Source organism: Phyllobates terribilis, unplaced genomic scaffold (genome assembly GCF_046119375.1).
Source record: "Phyllobates terribilis strain yellow unplaced genomic scaffold, ASM4611937v1 Scaffold_2__4_contigs__length_985480577, whole genome shotgun sequence".
Lineage (NCBI taxonomy): Eukaryota > Metazoa > Chordata > Amphibia > Anura > Dendrobatidae > Phyllobates > Phyllobates terribilis.
The window spans coordinates 863,069,159-863,090,206 of NW_027362762.1; the positions used below are offsets into that span (position 1 = coordinate 863,069,159).

Sequence of the window (21,048 nt, forward strand, 5' to 3'; positions counted from 1 at the left end):
GTAGGACTATCAGCTGTGTATCCACCTGACTTCTGCATAACCCAACTGATGGTCCCAACACCATTTATAAGGCAAGAAATCCCACTTATTAAACCTGACAGGGCACACCTGTGATTTCCGGTGACTACCTCTTGACGCTCATCAAGAGAATGCCAAGAGTGTGCAAAGCAGCCATCAAAGCAAAAGGTGGCTACTTTGAAGAACCTAGAATATAAGACATATTTTCAGTTGTTTCACACTTTTTTGTTAAGTATATAATTCCACATGTGTTGATTCATAGTTTTGATGCCTTCAATGTGAATGTACAATTTTCATAGTCATGAAAATACAGAAAAATCTTTAAATGAGAAGGTGTGTCCAAACTTTTGGTCTGTATTGTAGCAGAAAGTCGAGTGTTACATCTATATGATGACATAGGCAGAATGATGATTGGTGCTTTATTAATATTCTTAAATCAAATTTCATTGTGAACAGTTTAGGAGAAGACTCATCATGGTGTAAAGTAAGGAAGCAGGAGAAAAACATCTTGGGTTTTGAACCTTGTTTTTCATGACTGAACATCTTATCTTTTCCTTCAACACTACTGTATATAAAACCCAATGTGGGTAGAACTTGAGCATGCTCACTGTATAAATTACCTAAGTCTAAATCTAACAAAATAAGTAAGACAAGCAAACTAGCAATCTTTCTGTTCCATGGAAGAAATTTGCTTCTGTTTCACAACATCAGTATAAATAAAGAATAGCTTGAAACTTGTCTTGGATGGTTGAAGGTGACTTGCAAGAATTATTATTTGATGTGCTGTCTTTCAGCAAAGCATATGACATAAAATACAGAAAATACCAGCAAGAATTTCTGATTGGCAGTCTTTGGGTTTCATATCCCAAGAGTCCCCCTTGTTACTGTAGATCATGATGTGCAGTTAGTCTTCTTTGGCCAGTAGAATTTCGCTCATTTGCTTATCAGACACACAAAGATCTTGGAAGCAGCCAATGGCTTGACTTAGGTAGACCGCAAGAATATGTTTGCACTGAAATTGAGAACAGGAACAAAAGTTGTAATTGGGTTGCAAATATCATATTGAATACAGAAATAATAATTACTCTAAAATTCCTTAGAAATTTCTCCTCAAAATTTGGGCTTACTCCCAAATAAAAATGAACTACATTTAGCTGGAAAAAAGAGCAACACTCAGAAGTTGTACTGCATTTACCATACTGTGACTTTTTAGCCCCTAGATGAGAGAGAGCGAGCGAGAGTGAGAGAGAGGTTGTAAGTTGACAGAAAGGGGTTTCTGGACTAAGGCTGTGTGCCCACAATGCGTTTAAGCGTTTCCGCAGCGGCAAAAACGCTGCAGAAACGCTTAAAAAACGCATGGTAGAAGGTCTGTCATGTTCCCCAATGATAATCCGCATGTGCTGTGCACATGCTGCGGAAATGTCCGCTGGTGATTATCATTGCGGAAAAAAACGCAGCACTACCAATTATTTTGCGGAAGCACTGTGTTTTTGCCGCCATTGCCTTGCTTTAGAACGCATGGATTCCGCATCACAACATCTGTACATGCGGAATCCAAGCGTTTCAATGTGCGGATGGTACCCGGGTGTGGAGGACAGGAGACTCTCCTCCGGACCTGGGTACCATAAAACCTGTAAAAAAAAGAATAAAATAAAAAAGAAATATTATATTTATCTTCTGATGGCCCGCGGTGCGCTTGTCTTCGCTTGCCAGCAGATCGCGGTGGACTGAAGGACCTGTGCTGACGTCATTTAGTCATGTGACGGCAGGTCCTTCAGTGCACCGCGAGCTGCCGGCAAGCCAGGATGGAGCGAATAAAGAGTCCGGGGGCCATCAGAAGGTAAGTATAGATTTATTTTTTAACATTCTTTAAGGTCACACTATATAAATCCATGCCGGTTGCATGGATTTATATAGTGTGACCAAGTTGTCAAGCACTTTCCAAGTGATGCTAGAATCGCTTGGAAAGCGCTTGTCAACCTGCATGCGGAAATGCAAGTGAAGAACGCTTCACATCCGCTTGTCCCTGGCAGGAAAAATGCATGTACAATCCGCATGCGTTTTTTCTGCCAGGGAAATAAAGAAATGCTCAGGAAAAAATCCGGAGCATTTCTGCATCGTGGGCACATAGCCTAAGATAGGTAAAGGGGTTGTCCAGGACTTTTACATTGATTGTCTATCCTAAGGATAGGTCATCCATATCAGATTGGTGGAGATACAACAATCGGCATCCCTACCGATCAGCCGTTTTCGGTGCCAATGGCAGCTGTAAGTAATCAGCTGCTGAGCGGATGTAGTGGCCGCAGCAGGATGTTAGAACCCTCCTGTGGTGGAAGACGGCGAATATGAAATTTCTCGTATCTTGAATTCTAGATGGCATATAGGGAGATAATAGTACCTTGTCTCCTTGAAGGGTTTCGGTCCCGAAGACAACTCCTGGGTAAGGACGGATGATGTCTCTGCTCCTAGGCTTGTTAAAGCTTTCCACAAGAGGTTTCCGGATAGGCCGGGGCTTGGAGGATCCTCATAAAAGAGGGGATACTGTTAGAACCCTCCTGTTTGTTTTTTCCATCTTGTGTTTTGCCGTCACGTGACCATCTGCTTTTATATTCCAGCTCTGCCCTTTTGGCTGTGCTAGACTTCAGTGTTTGACTGTTTCTCTAGCCAGGTGCTTCTGTGCCTTTCTCTGTCAGTTCGTTTTGTCCTTCTGGGGCCTCTAGTACTTTTCTTGTCTGTTTGTCTTTTGTGCTCTGCAACAACTTCTCTGTTTAGGAGGTGTCCCATTTTTGTCCCAGTCCTTAGTTCTTTTAGGGACCCCTCCCCTTATGCTATAGGTCTTCGTTCAGACTAGCCGAGGACTAAGGCGGGTCTGTTCGCTAGGAACAGGCAGCCCGCTACATCGTAGGGATTCAGCTTAGTTTTACTGTAGGGACAGTTTTCCCTTATCTTTCCTTAGTACATGTTGCAGATCATAACACAGGATACTGCAGATCGAATAGTGGCGAATATGTGGTACCTGGCTGCTACACAGTTGAGGGTGCTGTGTAGTTCCACTCGGCAACTTTATCACTTCTGCTTGCTACTGGCACCGAGATCAGTTGGGGTTGCACCTCAGCCGATCTGACATTGTTAGCCTACCCTAAGGATAGGTCATCAATATGTCCTGGACAACCTTTTCAATGAGAAAAGAACATATACATTACCAAATATGAAAAAAGGCAATCATCAATTTACTGGGAAATATTGGCAAACCGTGGCACGCCTAAAATATAATGCCTGATCAGCCATTCATTAGTGTGGAAAGCTTGGGATTGATGTTCACCATAGTTCATTTGGAAGACACCATGTAACTTCTGCTCTGATCAACATGGTGCACATTGTTATCGAGAAAAAGTGGGAGCCACCACAAAACAACGAACCAGCGCTCAAGAGGGCATCTCCTAATCTTCTAAGTGAAAATATCTGTGTGGTATTTCTTCTGTAGCAGGTCAATGCACAGTGCTCATAACTTAAAATTTTGAGGTTTTTCCAACCTATTTGGAGCAGTACAGTTTAGAAAACATTTCATCTACCTCAAAAGTTAATTCTGGGGTAACACAAGATGGATCCTCTCTTGTCCAGAATCTAGAGTGGTTATAAAAAGTGTCGCTCTGAAGAAACTGTCCTGTTCTGCATTGCACAACCCACATATTGAATAGTCACTGTGTAATGCCTATCATTCCCAGCGATGGCGCTGCATGGAAATTTATTACTTACTGCCAGGTTTCCTCACTAATTAAAGCGAATTGCTGGAGGCCCAAGATAAAAAGAAGACTGCGTGAATAGATAATAGTAAATTGACCCTTTTAGAAGTAGGGGTTATCTAAAGCAAAGAGCCCCTTTAGACTTGATTAAACATGTAGCAAATTGTGGGGTAGAATTTCTTATTAATATAGATACTTAAAGAAAGATGCACTGTAGTAAGTATTCAGAGGTGTAAACAAGCAGTTAAAGAAGCACTCCTCCTCCCATCAAAATTTTTTATCCTCTTAATATATTGCAGTCATCATATTATACAGCACTGTGTACTTACAATTGCTCATTTTTCCTTTCTACCCAGATAATTCTTCTCTTTTCCATTATGTCTATGACATCACGTGATTAAAAACTGACTAGCTGAATCCTTCTAAGCTCTATGTAGAAACAGGAGGTCAATTTTCCCTGTATGATTTATCAGTCACTGCAAAAGCCTATGACGCGTTTGTGTGTGTGTGGGGAGGGGTAGAGCAGCTGGATCAGCAGTTGAAGAGGGGAATGATAAATGCAGGGACAAGAGACTTCCTGTTTCTACGTAGGGCATAGAAAAGAGAAGAATTATCTGGGTAGAAAGGGAAAATTAGCAATTGTACGTACACAGTGCTGTATAATATGACTGCAATATATTAAAAGGATAAAAACTTTGATTTGAGTGCTTCTTTAATGGAGAAGAATGAAGTGTCGCTCACCAGGCACTTTCTTTATTGCTTCTCAGACGGCATGCAAAAACATCACAAGGGATGGAAGGAGTAATGAAGTGTTGTTAATTTTTTTACCCATCTTTTCCATGTTTTAACCTTCTAAATAACCAGGGGGAAACAGTCCCCTATGTACACGGCAGAGCTACATTATCAGGGGAATGTTTTACTAAACTGCCAAATGTGCAAAACTAGAGAAGACGGAAGAAATGCCAAGTCATGGGTGATGAAGTCAAACTACTTGGCACTCTGCTCAAACTACTCAACACATGGCAATTCTAGGACTGTGAATGTATTTCCATCACCTGTGTTCTCCCAAAGTCTGAATACCTGATGGCTAATGCAGTTGCCCTGGGAAATGAATAACGAGGAATTAGCAGGTAAGCCTCCAATATTTGCATACCTCAGACACACCTGTCCTTCTTGCTGCCAAATTCTTATAGTATGGGATAGAGAACCTGTCACATTCTATATTTTATTTATGAAGTGACTTTATGTGATAATTACTGGAAAAATATAATGAGAGCTGATGAATTTAACATAATGAAGAGTTATCCATCCGGTTGGCAGTTCTAGTTCAGTAAACAGCCTAAAATGGTAACAAAAACAATAAAAGAAGACACACCTTACCGATCCCATACCACTCCCATACTGATGCCTTCCGGTCCACAATTGTGTTGACACTTCCTGCTTCATCAATGAAGTCCAAGGGAACAGCAGGGGATTGGATTAGGCAAGTACGACAACTTTTATTTATTTAATTTATTTTTTTTAAAACATGCTAAGCTATTCTCTTAAAAATATTTCTAGGCCAAACAACTGCTTTAGCGTGATCAGATGCATTTGAGAAGTTTGACAAAGGGGGATCACACCCTTTGTCAGCCCATCAGCACCCCCACAGTGCGATTGTGAGTATGCCAGTGGTTGCTATGGCAAAGGAGGTCTGACAATGTCTGCCATATCCCTCAGCCAATCATATCGTGGCAGGGGCGGGGCCTTATAGGCTGTCAAACGCTGACAGGTGAGATAATGCCCAGTAGTGCACCTGTTACAAAAAAAATGTAGAAATAAAATTTGCATGGCTTCCTGTGTGACCTCTCTGGGGGATGATTTTGATGAAACTGTAGTACTTGCAACCTGGAAGATTCTGAGATTTTGTCCTTGTCACCTGAGTGGATTTAGAGGGGTTTTCCCATGAACAAAAGTTCATTTTAATCAATATATCTTTGAATATTAATAGTTTCCACAATTGGATGTGTGTAAATAAAATGTTCCTGTGCTGAGATAATCTTATAAATGTGCCCCTGCTGTGTACTGTGTAATGGCTGTGTCTGACTGTACAGAACACGGTCTGATCATACCACAGCTCCTGGGCAGGGAGGACACAAAAAGAGTATACAGACATTACAGCAGGGGGCTGCAGCTGATTCTTTCTTTGAAGTAAAACATTGTTTAAAAACAGGCAGGAAAATGTTTTACCTCACAAAAAGCTGTGATCCCCTGCTGTAATGTCTGTATACTCTTTTGCTTCCTCCCCTGCCCAGGAGATGTGGTATGATCAGACAATGTTCTGATCTATTGATTAAAATGAACTTTCATTCGTGAGAAAACCCCTTTAAGTTTAAAGCAGAGGTCAAGTGAAACCAGGTCATTAAGAAATTTCGGTAAATTTCTACAAGCAGGTACATCTTTAATCTGGCTAGACAGATCAGTGTAGAAAATTATTAGAAGAGTGTCATTGTTCCAGGCCAATTCTGAGGACAAGGTTCTGAACTGGATGGTATGATGTAGCACAGAATTCGTCCCATATCCAGGCCATAGTGAAGAAATCAAAGGTTAAGTGAGCTGGACCTAGTTCATCAAGCACTCTACGGAAGACCAACAAAAAGGAAGGAAGACAGTGCATCATCTTGTTCCCATAAAGGTACAGCCCATGCAAAGGCTTTCTGGGAAAGCAAAGGAAAACTGTTGAAGACAGAGTTCAAAGTGTATGGCACATTGGTCAATAAAATCCTGGCAGGCATTTGAAGAATAATCAAATTGAGCAGGAGTACATAAATGTAGAGATGATCCCCAAGCAAGATGTCTTGGATGAGTGCAATGTGGCAAATATTGAGAATAGGAGGAGAAACAGCTGGTGCTGCAAACAGTGTGTCCACATGGGCCGAGATGGAATGCACAGCCTGAATGACCTCCCTTTGAATCATAGTAAATAGCTTAACTAGTCCTGAAAGGTTCTCAGTATCCAACTGTAATAGTGCTGGTGCCGCTGCACCTTTGGAATCCATGAACTGCACATTCTTCAATAAACTCACCTTGTGGGGTGCATTCGCTAAGCCATAGGTCAGGGTAAACAGAACAGAATTGAAACAGCGCCGCAGCAGAGCTGAGCAAGCCAAATGGCAAGTGGAGAAGCGAGGACCAATACAGCTGGATATGAAGGATGAAACATGGATCAGCAGAGCTGGTGGGCTTGGAAGGCCTGAGGATCAATGGAGCAGGTGATAAGGACAAACACCTCGGACTAATATAGTCAGGTGTGGACAGCACCTTGCAACAGTAGGAACAAGTAGGCAGGCAGGTACCTTGATGCAGCAGAGTCAAATGTTCATATAGCACCCAGGAACAGCAGAGCTGCGTTGGCAATCATTCACCCTGTTGTAGCAGAACAGATCGTGTGGATAGCAATCAAGAACAACAGCACTGAGTAGGAAAACAGGGCATTTTGTTGAAGCAGGGATGAATGTGTTTTTAGCTCGCACAGGAACAGCTGAGCTGCATAGACAATCAAGTACTTTCTTGTAAGATAGCTGCCACAATGTCAAGGTGACATCAGTGCCACAGCCAATGCCAGACTTCGGGAATAGTGGAGCAATGCCAGACTTCGGGAATAGTGGCGCAATGCCAGACTTCGGGAATAGTGGCGTAATGCCAGACTTTGGGAATAGTGACGGAGACTCATTAGTGAGCCCAGGGAAGGTGAGTTTGTGTTTCTATATCCAACTTCAGCACTAAAGCGAACAACCCCTTTAAAGGGAATCTGTCAGCAGGTATGCACATAAAACTTCTTCAAAGACCAGCCATACTTTTACATGGCCAGTCTGTTCCTCTTACAGGAATATACAAATGATGTTGTAGATCTGAAGCCTCTGTCACTCCACCTCTATTCCCCGCCCATCACCACCTCCTCTTGCTTATCTTATCTCCTCTATGCTGCGTGACTTCAGGCAAAGGAGCCATCAGCAGGAGGATACAGTGCTGGGTAGGGAATAGAGCTGGAGTGACAGAGGCTTCAGATCTTCTCATTTGCAAATTTTTCAGTAACTGAAGAATGGACAGGCCATGTAAAGGTATTGCTGGACAGGGCTTTGAAAATGCTATTTGGCCATAGAAATAATTTGAGGTGTGACATCCTGCTGACAGATTCCCATTAAGCTTGCAGCTGAAGATCGGAGCTCCTTTTTACATGTGGCGTATTTTTGTAAGTTGCATATCTTGTTACTATAACCACTTTTTTATATTAATACAAACCCTTTAAGATGTGTTATGCAATATTGTCCAAAACATATGCTACATAGATTTTATACTTTTTTAGTATTATCATTATTGGCTTGATAATACGACAATGAGTTTGGCGTTTCTCTCATACATTTTTGCTATTTTTGGTACCGTAAACAGACTGATAACGATACAAACATGCCATCTACCATATACTGCATATTGCTCACCGGAGGCTCCAGACCGGTGACATATTGCAGCTGGGATGTCTTTTCATGACCCACAATATGTTTTAGGTTGACATGATTGCAGCAGTTATTCACCGGTCACTATAACAACAACTATCAATGAGGGCGGCCAAATGGCCTTAATGATCCCTGATTTTTTTTTCTTTTCACTGCACATTTCTTAATGTTTAACTGACGCCATTAAATGAAGAGAACATAAGAGGATGCTGCCAGGATCATATATCCCACCGACTCTGTATTGATCAAGCCCCGAAGCGTGACGTCTTTACTACACCACGTGGACGGAAATTATTTAATTATCCTGGTGACAACAGCCGGGCAAAGTATAATGCGCAATTACAGCAAATTATAACACAAAGATCACAGCGTAATAAAAGGTTAAGATACGAATGTAGGGGGAAAAAAAAACCTCACATGTTAGGACAAAAGAGCAAAATATAACTGACGTTAAATACACCTCGGCTTTTTAACACCAAAAAGAGAAATGATCATCAGAAAATGACTTGCATTAGGTTTTTGTGTTAAATATATTTAAAAAAGCCGGATTTTGGTAAGAACTTACCTGTAAAATCCTTTTCAGCGAAGGAAGGAAGGGAGACACAGATTCTCTACTTCGTGGGTAGGCGGAGCCCCATAGGATAGTCACCTCAGATTGGAAAAAGACGACCGGCCCCTCCAGTATATAGGCTCCTCCTACTCCCATGTTCATCAGTCCGTACACAAGCTAAGGAAGAGCAGACCAACCAGCAGAACAACATATCCCCTTCTGAAATTTCAGAAATGAGAGAAAACAGGTTATGTAATAGAAACACACAGTCTTAGGCATACCCCATTGGACCTGACAACTGTGTAGAGCTGGCGAAACTGGAAGGAGAGCCGTAGAGCGCTAAACCCAGTCCAGAAGATCGACATCAGGAAGGAGACGCGCTGCATCTAGAAACACAAAAAAACACTTCTGCCCTGGGAGGGTGCTGTGTCTCCCTTCCTTCCTTCGCTGAAAAGGATTTTACAGGTAAGTTCTTACCAAAATCCAGCTTTCAGCAGCAGAAGGGAAGAAAGGGAGACACAGATTCTCTACTTCGTGGGACGTCCTAAAGCAGTACCTACTTAAGGGTGGGAAATAGAGGCAGAAGCTTCCATACCCCAAAACTTAGGCAAGAGCGCAAACCGCGCTAAAATAACGGAAAACTAAGTAAAGGGATAACTTAAATTACCGCCGCCTGCAGGACCCTACGTCCCAGGGCCGCATCGGCTGAAGCACTTACGTCCACCTTATAAAACTTAGTAAAGGTGTGAACGGAGCGCCAGGTGGCCCCCTGGCAGAGCTGCGCTGCCGAGGCCCCCTGACAAAAAGCCCACGATGAGCCAATGGCTCTCGTGGAATGAGCTTTAACTTTAACCGGACAAGGCTCGCCCTTGAGCTGGTACGCTTCCAGGATAGCTGAACGGATCCACCGAGCTATCGTATCCTTGGAAGCACGTTGACCACGCCGACGACCTGCCGGAATTATAAAAAGAGAGTCCGACTTCCGAAAACCTTGGGTGATCGTAAGATAGAACTTCAATGCCCGCACTAAGTCCAACGAGTGCAAGGCCCGCTCCCTTGGATTCTTAGGTCCTGGACAAAGAGAAGGCAACACAATGTCCTGATTAATGTGGAATTGTGACACTACCTTAGGCAAAAAATCTTCACGAGTACGAAGCACCACGCAATCCAGAAAAAATTCCAGAAAAGGAGGTGAGCAAGAAAGTGCTGCCAATTCCGATACCCTTCTCAAAGAGGTGACTGCCACCAAGAAGGCCACCTTCCAAGAAAGTAGTGAAAGTTTAGCAGAATCCATAGGCTCAAAAGGCCTATGCTGAAGGGCTTCCAGGACTAGATTAAGCCGCCATCGAGCCACAACTGCCCTCCGTGGTGGAAACTGACGTGCGACTCCGCGAAAAAAAAGAGCGCACATCCCTACGAGAGGCAATAGCCTTCCTAAAAAGTGCGGAAAGAGCAGATACCTGTCCCCGCACCGTACTAACTGCCAAACCCCTGGCCAGACTAGATTGCAGAAAGGCCTAGAAGTTGGGGATGGAAAAAACCCTCGGGTTTCTTGAGGATCCAGAACACCATGAATAGAAAGACTCCCAAGTTCTGTGATAAATCCTGGACGTAGCTGGACTCCGGGCCGCCCGCAAGGTAGCAATGACCTCGGGCGAAAAACCGCGACGGGTCAAGATCTCGGTCTCAAGAGCCACGCCGTCAAACGAAGGGACCTCAGGTCCGGATGACGAATGGGCCCCTGAGTGAGCAAGTCCGGGCGAAGGGGCAGCGGAAACGGAGGTGCCGCCTGAAGAGACACCAGCGTCGAATACCATGTCCTCCGCGGCCAGTCTGGTGCTATCAGAATTATTGATACCCTTTCGAGTTTGATCCGCCGGATCACCAGAGGTAGTAAGGAGATCGGCGGAAACGCATAGATCAGCTTGAACTGACCCCACGGGGCCACTAGAGCATCCACCGCCACCGCCTCCGGGTCCCTGTACCTGGACATAAACGTCGGAACCCTGGCGTTCAGCCTGGATGCCATCAAGTCCACCTGAGGAGTCCCTCAACGGGAACACAGCAGAGAAAAAACACTTCTGGATGGAGACTCCATTCCCCAGGGTCCACTTGCTCGCGACTGAGGAAGTCCGCCGAGATATTCAACACCCCTGGAATGTGAATTGCAGAGATTGCTGGAACTTTGGACTCGGCCCAGACCAGGATCCGAGAGACCTCCGACATGTGACTGGAACTCCTCGTCCCGCCTTGGTGGTTGATGTACGCGACAGCAGTAGCGTTGTCCGACTGGATCCGGACCGGTAGACCGCTCAATAAGACCGCCCAATGTTGGAGGCAGAGAAATATTGCTCTCAACTCCAAAATGTTGATCGGGAGAGACGACTCCTTTGGCGACCAGACTCCCTGAATCCAGAGGTTGTTCCAAACTCCCCCCCAGCCTGTCCGGCTGGCATCGGTTGTCACCACCGATCATCTCGGAGGAAGGAAGGATTTCCCCACGGATAGAGTCTCCGGATGTAACCACCATCCAAGAGATTCTCGCACCCTGCGGGAGATAATGACCGAGCGATCCAGAGAAGTTAGCGGTCGATCCCAATGGGTCAGAATAAGGCTCTGGAGATCCCGGGAATGAAATTGTGCAAATGGTACTGCTTCCATAGTTGCCACCATTTGACCCAGAAGGCGCATGCATTCCCGAAGGGACATTGACAGCGCCGACCTCATAGCCTGGACCAGAAGACGAAGGTTCGTCTGCTTGACAGGAGGCAGGGACACAACTGCCCGAACAGTATCGAACTGCATCCCCAGGAAAAGAATGGACTGTGCTGGGTCCAATGACGATTTCTTCCAATTGATCAGCCACCCGAAGTCCATCAGGTACTGAAGGGAGAGATCGCGAGCCGCTATTGCCTCCTCCGCTGTGGGTGAGACTATGAACAGGTCGTCCAGGTAGGGGAGGATCGTAACCCCCTGTCTTCGAAGAAGCGCCATGAGAGGAGCCAGAATTTTTGTAAAAACCCTGAGAGCTGAGGCCAACCCGAAAGGCAGGGCCACAAACTGGTAATGGGTTTGACCTATAGCGAAACGCAAGAAACGCTGGTGAGCCCTGCCGATAGGGATATGCAAATAGGCGTCGCGGATGTCTATGGACACCAAGAAATCGTACTGCGACAGGGTCGCTATCACCGATCGGAGAGACTCCATGCGGAACTTCCGTGTCCGGACGTAAATATTCAAATCCCTGAGATCCAGCACCGGACGAAACTTGTCCTCCTTTTTGGGGACCACAAAAAGGTTGGAATAAAAACCCTTTCCCTGGTCTTCCGGAGGAACCTGAACCACCACACCCTGCTGTAGGAGAGAGTCGACCTCCTGAAACAGTGCGGCAGCCAGTCTTGGCACGGACGGAATGCCCGTCAGACGAAACCTGTCTGGAGGCAGCGAATGAAACTCTATGAAATAGCCTGCCGACATAACCCGTGTCACCCAGCCGTCTGCTATGTGGGATGCCCAGATCGACCCGAATTGTAGCAGACGACCTCCCACCCGAGAGCCCTCGGGGGGATCCCTGGCGTCAGTCAGCCTTAGCGGACTTTTTATCAACCTCCCGTCTGTCCTGACGGGACCGTTGCTTCCAAGGAGTACAAGATTTCTGGGCGGATCTGCCGGAGGATGAGGGACGACCCAATTTCCAAGAAGGCTGACTGAATCGTCCCCTGGCCCGAAAGGACCGAAGACCTCTGCCGGGCCCTGTCCTGCTGGCTGTGGATGCCACTGCCTTTTTCCCAGGCAGAGTAACATCCTTAGCTTTAGCTTTGGCAATTAGTTCCGAAAGATCTGAACCAAAGAGCTGACCGCCCTTATATGCCAGACTAAGCAATCCCTGTTTGGATACTGCATCCCCGGTCCACTGTTTAAGCCACAGAACTCTTCTAATCGTGACTGCCGAAGCCTGAGCCCTGGACAGAATTGAAGCAGTGTCCAGTACTGCATCTCTGCCATAACACATAGCTTCTTCCATTCGCTGAAAAAGCTTTTACACTTCTGAATGCGAAGTCCCATCCTGCCACGCCGCACGCAGCTGATCCAACCACCGCAGAGAAGCCTCACCGGCCCACATGGCCCCCAAGGCCGCTCGGAAACTATGACCCGCGGCTTCATAGATGGATTTCGCCGCTGACTCCGATCTTCTGTCCAAAGGATCCTGAAGATTGGCTCTCCCTTTAACAGGAAGCAGGGAAGACTTGGTCAGCTGAGACAGAGATATATCCACCTCAGGAGAGGGAACCCAATTAGCAACCATCTCCTTGGCACAGGGATATAGGGCATCAAAAAAACGCGTTCCTCGGAAGCGTTTATCCGGACACTGACGCTCCTTCTCCACCACTTCGTTAAGTTCCTCATGCGCAGGTAATGTAGAAAGAACACGGCGCGTCTTCTGATACAGACGGCCCGACCTAGACGGTCTTGTCGGCTCTTCAGACAGCTCTAATACTTCCCGCATGTCCTTAATAAGCCCATCTACGCGACCAGAAAGAAAAACAGAGCGATCCTGTTGATCCTCCTCTTCGGACTCAGAAATTTCATCAACCGAATCTGTTGGTGAATCCGAAGCCTCTGATGCGCTCTGCGAGGGAGACAACGCCACCATAGTCTTGCGGCGCTTTTTACCTCGTGGCATTGGGTGTGATCTAGCTGACACCCACTGTCCTAGGAGACTAGAGAGACTATCAATGGAGCGAGTGAGCGCCTCCACCTTAACATCACTGATGTAGTAGAAGGCCTGAGTGTATCAGAGGTGTGCGACTGAACCTGAAACGGATCAGGAGACCGATCCGCACTCCCAGGCCCCTGATCCGACATGCCACCCACACCAGATGCCAGGATGTACAACAAGGATGGCAAAAAAGTGTGAAAGCTGCACAGCCTGTTTTTCAAAACTCACTTTTTTTATTTTTTTTTAAATTTTATTATTATTTTTTATTTTTTTATTTTTTTTTTATATATGCGACAGGCTCTGAAGGGTTAAAGCTCACCCTTAGAAAAGAGCTACCCTAGAAATGCCGAGCAAAAAATCAATAGGGGGAAACTCCCTTAAACACCATGTGTTTCCCCTAAAGTTCCACTTTTTCAGAAGGGGTTAACATCACAGCAACTATAATACTACACATCTTAAAAGGTCAGTGAAGTAAATAGCTTTAGGAGAGAAAGCGGCAGTGCTCCTGAGGACTCCTAATAGGTAGCCTGGAGAGACAGCACTGACAAAGAACCCCTGCCAGAGGCAGAGGGGACTCACCGGTACTGCGGCGACCGCTCCTCCTAAGTGTGTGGACGGACGGGGAGCAGAGAGCAGGAGGCGCCGCTGGACGCCGGAGGGAGAAGCAGGGACCGCCAGCGCACGCTCAACCAAGCGCTTCCTGCCTAAGTAATGACGGCAGGAAGCCAGGAGACGCTAAGCCACGCCCCCGCTAGGCCACGCCCCCCGCCTTATTCAAACAAAAATGAGGGCAGAAAACTTCCTACCTCTATGAAGGCAGGAAGCAAGTCAATAAAAGCAAGAAAACGCGCGCCAATACAGGGATCTTCCTGCCTCAATGAAGGCAGGAAGCAAAAACGAAAAAGCATGCGCAAATAAAAAATAAAAATAAAAATTACTGGCCTCCGTCTCTGCTCCCCAGTCAAGGCAGCGTCTGAAATAGACAAGAAACACACAGGCAGTACACTTGCCGTAGCCGTCAAAGATACTCTTTAGACCAAAGAGCACTTACCCGGCTGAACGCCACAGGGATCCTCAGGGATGTGTGGCGCCATGGCCCTTTGCTCCCCCCTATGGCGGAGCACGCAGGGACCCTCTCAGATGTGTGGTGTGCGCCTCCGCCAGGGAGCGCCCTGTATCCCCCGGGGCCGGCAGGCATAAGTGGGAACCTCCTCAAGGGGTACACAGAGCTGCCAGGGGAGGGTCAGGGGTCTCGGCGCCTCTAGACCACGGGGGGGTCCAGGACTCGCTGGATATAAAATAACAACTCTTCTGAGGAGCTGCCGAAGCAGCGACTATCCTCTGAGACCTCAGATAAAAAGACTGATGAACATGGGAGTAGGAGGAGCCTATATACTGGAGGGGCCGGTCGTCTTTTTCCAATCTGAGGTGACTATCCTATGGGGCTCTGCCTACCCACGAAGTAGAGAATCTGTGTCTCCCTTCCTTCCCTTCTGCTGCTGAAAAAATTGTTTTTTTTTATCATATCACAATCTACATTAAAATAAAAATCTTGCAGATTTCGCACTGACCATTGGGGCTTTTTAGACTCTAAATTCCTGTTGTTTCAGGAAATAACACATGTATTGTAATCAATTTACCAATCTATATATATATATATATATTTTTTTTTAAAAGGAACTTGTCACATCATTTTTCTGAACTAAACTGTCCTCATTGCCATACAGGTGATGTAATGTTCATTCCTCACATGTGTCTGTAAAGCTAAATTCCCCGTATATACAGTAAGTAAAAAAACACTTTTAATCTTTAGTTCCATTCTATGTAAAATCCTTGCTTTCAGTCATGGGTGGCGCAGGATATCGGGTCAGTCACTCTCCTCTGGCGAGTAGTGACACCCACAGCAGTCTGAATAATGGGCTGACCTACTCGGACATCACGGCCCTCTGCAAGGAAATCCCATGCCTGAGCGCCAACAGTCAGCTTCTTGGTCATGCTCATTGAAGCGGGGTGTACTTCCATAACTTCATTTGCGATTTGCGCATGCTTGGGAAGCTCCCAGTACTCAGATACTTTGTGCATGCAATGAGCGCATGGAGCCATATTAGCGGCACACACTCATGGCATGCCGAGTACCAGCTTGACTGAACCATATCCAGTGCCACCCACATGACAAAAAAGCTGGAATTTACATAGAAGTTAACTACAGATTAAAGATTTTTACATACAGTACAGACCAAAAGTTTGGACACACCTTCTCATTTAAAGATTTTTCTGTATTTTCATGACTATGAAAATTGTACATTCACACTGAAGGCATCAAAACTATGAATTAACACATGTGGAATTATATACTTAACAAAAAAGTGTGAAGCAACTGAAAATATGTCTTATATTCTAGGTTCTTCAAAGTAGCCACCTTTTCCTTTGTTGACTGCTTTGCACACTCTTGGCATTCTCTTGATGAGCTTCAAGAGGTAGTCACCGGAAATGGTCTTCCAACAACCTTGAAGTAGTTTCCAGAGATGCTTAGCACTTGTTGGCCCTTTTGCCTTCACTCTGCGATCCAGCTCACCCCAAACCATCTCGATTGGGTTCAGGTCTGGTGACTGTGGAGGCCAGGTCATCTGGCGTAGCACCCCATCACTCCACTTCTTGATCAAATAGCCCTTACACAGCCTGGTGGTGTGTTTGTGGTCATTGTCCTGTTGAAAAATAAATGATGGTCCAACTAAACGCAAACCGGATGGAATAGCATGCCGCTGCAAGATGCTTTGGTAGCCATGCTGGTTCAGTATGCCTTCAATTTTGAATAAATCCCCAACAGTGTCACCAGCAAAGCACCCCCACACCATCACACCTCCTCCTCCATGCTTCACGGTGGGAACCAGGCATGTAGAGTCCATCTGTTCATCTTTTCTGCATCGCACAAAGACACGGTGGTTGGAACCAAAGATCTCAAATTTGGACTCATCAGACCAAAGCACAGATTTCCACAAGTCTAATGTCCATTCCTTGTGTTCTTTAGCCCAAACAAGTCTCTTCTGCTTGTTGCCTGTCCTTAGCAGTGGTTTCCTAGCAGCTATTTTACCATGAAGGCCTGCTGCACAAAGTCTCCTCTTAACAGTTGTTGAAGAGATGTGTCTCCTGCTAGAACTCTGTGTGGCATTGACCTGGTCTCTAATCTGAGCTGCTGTTAACCTGCGATTTCTGAGGCTGGTGACTCGGATAAACTTATCCTCAGAAGCAGAGGTGACTCTTGGTCTTCCTTTCCTGGGGCGGTCCTCATGTGAGCCAGTTTCTTTGTAGCGCTTGATGGTTTTTGCAACTGCACTTGGGGACACTTTCAAAGTTTTCCCAATTTTTTGGACTGACTGACCTTCATTTCTTAAAGTAATGATGGCCACTCGTTTTTCTTTACTTAGCTGCTTTTTTCTTGCCATAATACAAATTCTAACAGTCTATTCAGTAGGACTATCAGCTGTGTATCCACCAGACTTCTGCACAACACAACTGATGGTCCCAACCCCATTTATAAGGCAAGAAATCCCATTTATTAAACCTGACAGGGCACACCTGTGAAGTGAAAACCATTTCGGGTGACTACCTCTTGAAGCTCATCAAGAGAATGCCAAGAGTGTGCAAAGCAGTCATCAAAGCAAAAGGTGGCTACTTTGAAGAACCTAGAATATAAGACATATTTTCAGTTGTATCACACTTTTTTGTTAAGTATATAATTCCACATGTGTTAATTCATAGTTTTGATGCCTTCAGTGTGAATGTACAATTTTCATAGTCATGAAAATGCAGAAAAATCTTTAAATGAGAATGTGTGTCCAAACTTTTGGTCTGTACTGTATATACTGGGACGTTTACAGACACGTACATTAGGGATGAACATTACGTGACCTGTACGGCATTGGGGCACTTTAGTATGGCAAAATGACGTGCCAGGTTCCCTTTAATAAAGATCATGATATGAAAAAAAAAAAACTTAAAAATATTTATATATATGGAACACAAAAACTTGAATTTAACATAACGTAATTTTCTAATAAAAGCTTCCATTTAAGGACGCAGCCATTTTTTTTTGGCTTTCGTTTTTCCTCCTCCCCTTTTTCTAAGAGCCCTATTTTTTTTTCGGGCTACAGGGATTGTTATTTTTTGCTTTTTTTAATCACATCATTTAATGCAAAGCAGGGAAAATAATTCCAAGTGGGGTAAATGGTGAAAAAAAAAAATGCAATTCTGCCATTGATTTTTTTTGGGGGGGAGTGGTGGTGGAGTGGGGGTTGTTTTTTAAAGTGTAGTTTGGCAAATATGTCCTGCTAAATGGATTCTTCAGAACAGTACTATTATCCGAATATCAAACGTGTATAGTTTTTTTTATTTTATTTTGGATATAAAAATGTAGAACTTTGTTTAAAAATAAAATGGTTTGTGTCGCCATTTTAGGAGACTCATAACTGTTATTTTTCTATCGATGGATCTATGTTATCAGTAGTACAGTTTGGGGTACACAATGTGTTAAAATAAATCACACGCGTATTCCCTATGGTCAGGATTTTGTTAATACTAGCTTGGCTTGCTAAAGATTTTTTTGGAGGAGAGGAAAAAGTAGAGTTCACTGTACTTATCTTATGGAGTCTGCGCCTTTCATCTACCAACAATCCTTATCCTCCATAGTTACAAACTGTTCGTATTGATGAGACATCCATGTGACCAAGGTAGCCAAATACTGCCATTATGTCAGCATGGATAAAATGTCACCGCAGCAGCCTTGTTTGTTCACTAGAGTCAGGGTGATTTTACATGCACATAGCACTATTATATATAGTTTGTAAGAGTGCTTTACATCACTCCATCTGACACTTGGTTTGTGCTTGGTAACATAAGGGTGACAGTGCAGAAACCGCATGAGATTTGTGTATGCATTAGGCCCCGAGGGGGCAAACCAGTTAGAAACTACTATGTTGCCATCCTAAAACATTTTCACGGAGTAGGTAATATACACTATATGGACAAAAGTATTGGGACACTTATACGCTACACCTACTGGAGCTTTTACGACATCTCATTCTACATCCATAGGTATTAATGTGGAGCTGGTCCCCCTTGCAGCTAAAACAGCTTCCAATCTACAAGATTTTGGTGGCTGTGGAAATTTATGTTCATTCATCCAGAAGAGCATTTGATGTTGGGTGAGAGGACCTGGCTCACAATCTCTGTTCTAGTTCATGCAAAGGTATTGGATGGGGTTTAGTTCAGGGCTTTGTCCGGCCAGTCATGTATTTCCGCACCAAACTCATCCGACCATATCTTTTGCACTGTAGCACATCGCTGGAAGCATACAATTGTCCAAAATGTCTTGGTATACTGAAGTATTACGATTTCTGTTCATTGGAACTGAGTGGCCTAGGCCATCCCTGAAAAACACCCCATAGCATTATCTTTCCTCCACCAAAACTTACCTTACAGTTGGCACAATGCTATCAGGCAGTAATGTTCTCTGGGCATTCGCCAAACCAGGACTTGTCCATCAGATGGCCAGATAGAGAAGTGCAATTCTTCATTCCTCAGAACACATTTCCGCTGCTCTGTAGCCTAGTGGCGGTGTACTTTACATCACTCCATCTGACACTTGACATTGTGCTTGGTAACATAAGGCTTGCTCGGCCATGGAATCCCATAACATAAAACTCATAGTGCACCATTTTTGTGCTGATATTAATGAGATGGGACGCTTGGACTTCCTAGGTCATTAATGGAGTCAGAAGAGCATGCATTATGAGGTTCATTAACATATTGCCTGTTGGCAAATAGAACCCCCAACTAAAGCTCTATAAAACTTAACTTTTAATAATTAAATCCTTATTATAGTAGTAATTTATATTAAAATTCCAATATAGGCGCAGGTAGTGAGGACTATCAGGATTATTCAATTGGCATAACTGTGTATCCAATAGTTATCCTATCTATTTCCATTATCTTATGCTTGTAGCCGCAGACCACTTATTGCACTATTCCCTACCTGTCCTATTGTAAACTAAAATTATAGCCTCCCCGACATGTTTCGCCTAACCGGCGTCATCAGGGGATAGAGGCTAGTTTACAATAGGACAGGTAGGGAATAGTGCAATAAGTGGTCTGCGGCCACAAGCATAAGATAATGGAAATAGATAGGATAACTATTGGATACACAGTTATGCCAATTGAATAATCCTGATAGTCCTCACTACCTGCGCCTATATTGGAATTTTAATATAAATTACTACTATAACAAGGATTTAATTATTAAAAGTTAAGTTTTATAGAGCTTTAGTTGGGGGTTCTATTTGCCAACAGGCAATATGTTAATGAGTTAAATTGCCCCTACGCTATCTCTGGCTGAACAGTGTTGGCATGCATTATGAGGCTCAGCACGTGGCGATCCCCCTCCTCTGTTACTTTGCGTGGTTTCAACTTCTTGGCGGGGTTGCTGTGGTTCCTAAATGCTTCCACTTCTCAATAATACCACTCATAATTGATTGTGAAATGTTTAGGAGGGAAAAAAAATGTCATGACCTGTCTTATTACACCTGTGGCTGCTATTACAGGACCGAGCTGATATCAGTGAGCTCTTTAGAAAGACCTATTCTTTCACAAATATTAGTAAAAGGCCAATTCTATAGCGAGGGGCTGGATTTTATACACCTGTGGCAATAAGATCGAATAAAAAAACCCTGAATTAATTGATTAAAACGTGTGTCCCAATACCTTTATCCATATAATTAAGTTATATATTATACAACAACAATGACTTACCATCAAGCTGTCCTGTCTTCTAAGTACAGAGAAAGAGAAGGCAGGGCAGGAGCAGTAGTGACTGGTCTTGTAACAGGTATACATCTTGCCTGAACTTCCAGTTACCTGAGCAAAAGTTAAAAACCACATAGTATTATCTCTTACTTCATATATAGGACATCATCTTTATTCTATGTTCTATAGCTTTTTATTTAATCAGCTGGAATATTGTACATTAATTTATTACATATGGTCAGTCACATGTGGTAATAAATACAGTACGTAAAAATGTCTAAAAGGGGCAGTAATGGCTCGGGCAGGATTCACAACTGTGCTAATCCTTTATGGCAACACAACGTCCCTATAGGTAAGTCTTACACACCGGCAGGGGCTCAGTGATGGGTCGTACAAAATAACTCAAAAATGTATGCCGATATTTAATTTTAGTTTCTGTATAAAATCTGGCACACGTGGAGCTACAATATAGACCCATATTATGTCACGTGCTGGAGGTCTAAGTGTTATGGATTGTATTGTGTTGTTCAACACTTTTATAAATGATCTAGATAAGGGAACTGAAGGTGAACTAATCAAATGTACAGACGATGCAAAGCTAGGAGGGATAGCTAACCCTAGAGAAGACAGAGAAAGGATTCAGAAGGATCTAGATAAACTTGAACAATGGGCAGTGACTAATAGAATGGTATTTAACAGGAAGAAATGCAAGATTCTACATCTGGG

General features: G+C 44.3%; 1 protein-coding gene across 4 annotated transcripts in view; it reads right to left on the minus strand.

Annotated features, from left to right (window-relative positions):
* Positions 1-392: 392 nt before the first annotated feature.
* Positions 393-21,048, minus strand: part of ZSWIM7 (zinc finger SWIM-type containing 7) — a 174,114-nt gene continuing 153,458 nt past the window's right edge. For 2 of the 4 annotated variants that reach the window (XM_073668011.1, XM_073668012.1), the window contains exons 5-6: positions 20,329-20,433; positions 396-1,030 (exon numbers count right to left, since the gene is read on the minus strand). In XM_073668011.1, coding sequence (XP_073524112.1) covers positions 923-1,030; positions 20,329-20,433 — 213 coding nt within the window. In that variant the 3' untranslated portion in view covers positions 396-922. Of the gene's footprint in view, positions 1,031-8,819; positions 9,024-20,328; positions 20,434-21,048 lie in introns of all 4 variants that reach the window. The other 2 variants (XR_012300432.1, XM_073668013.1) reach the window with 2 other exon arrangements.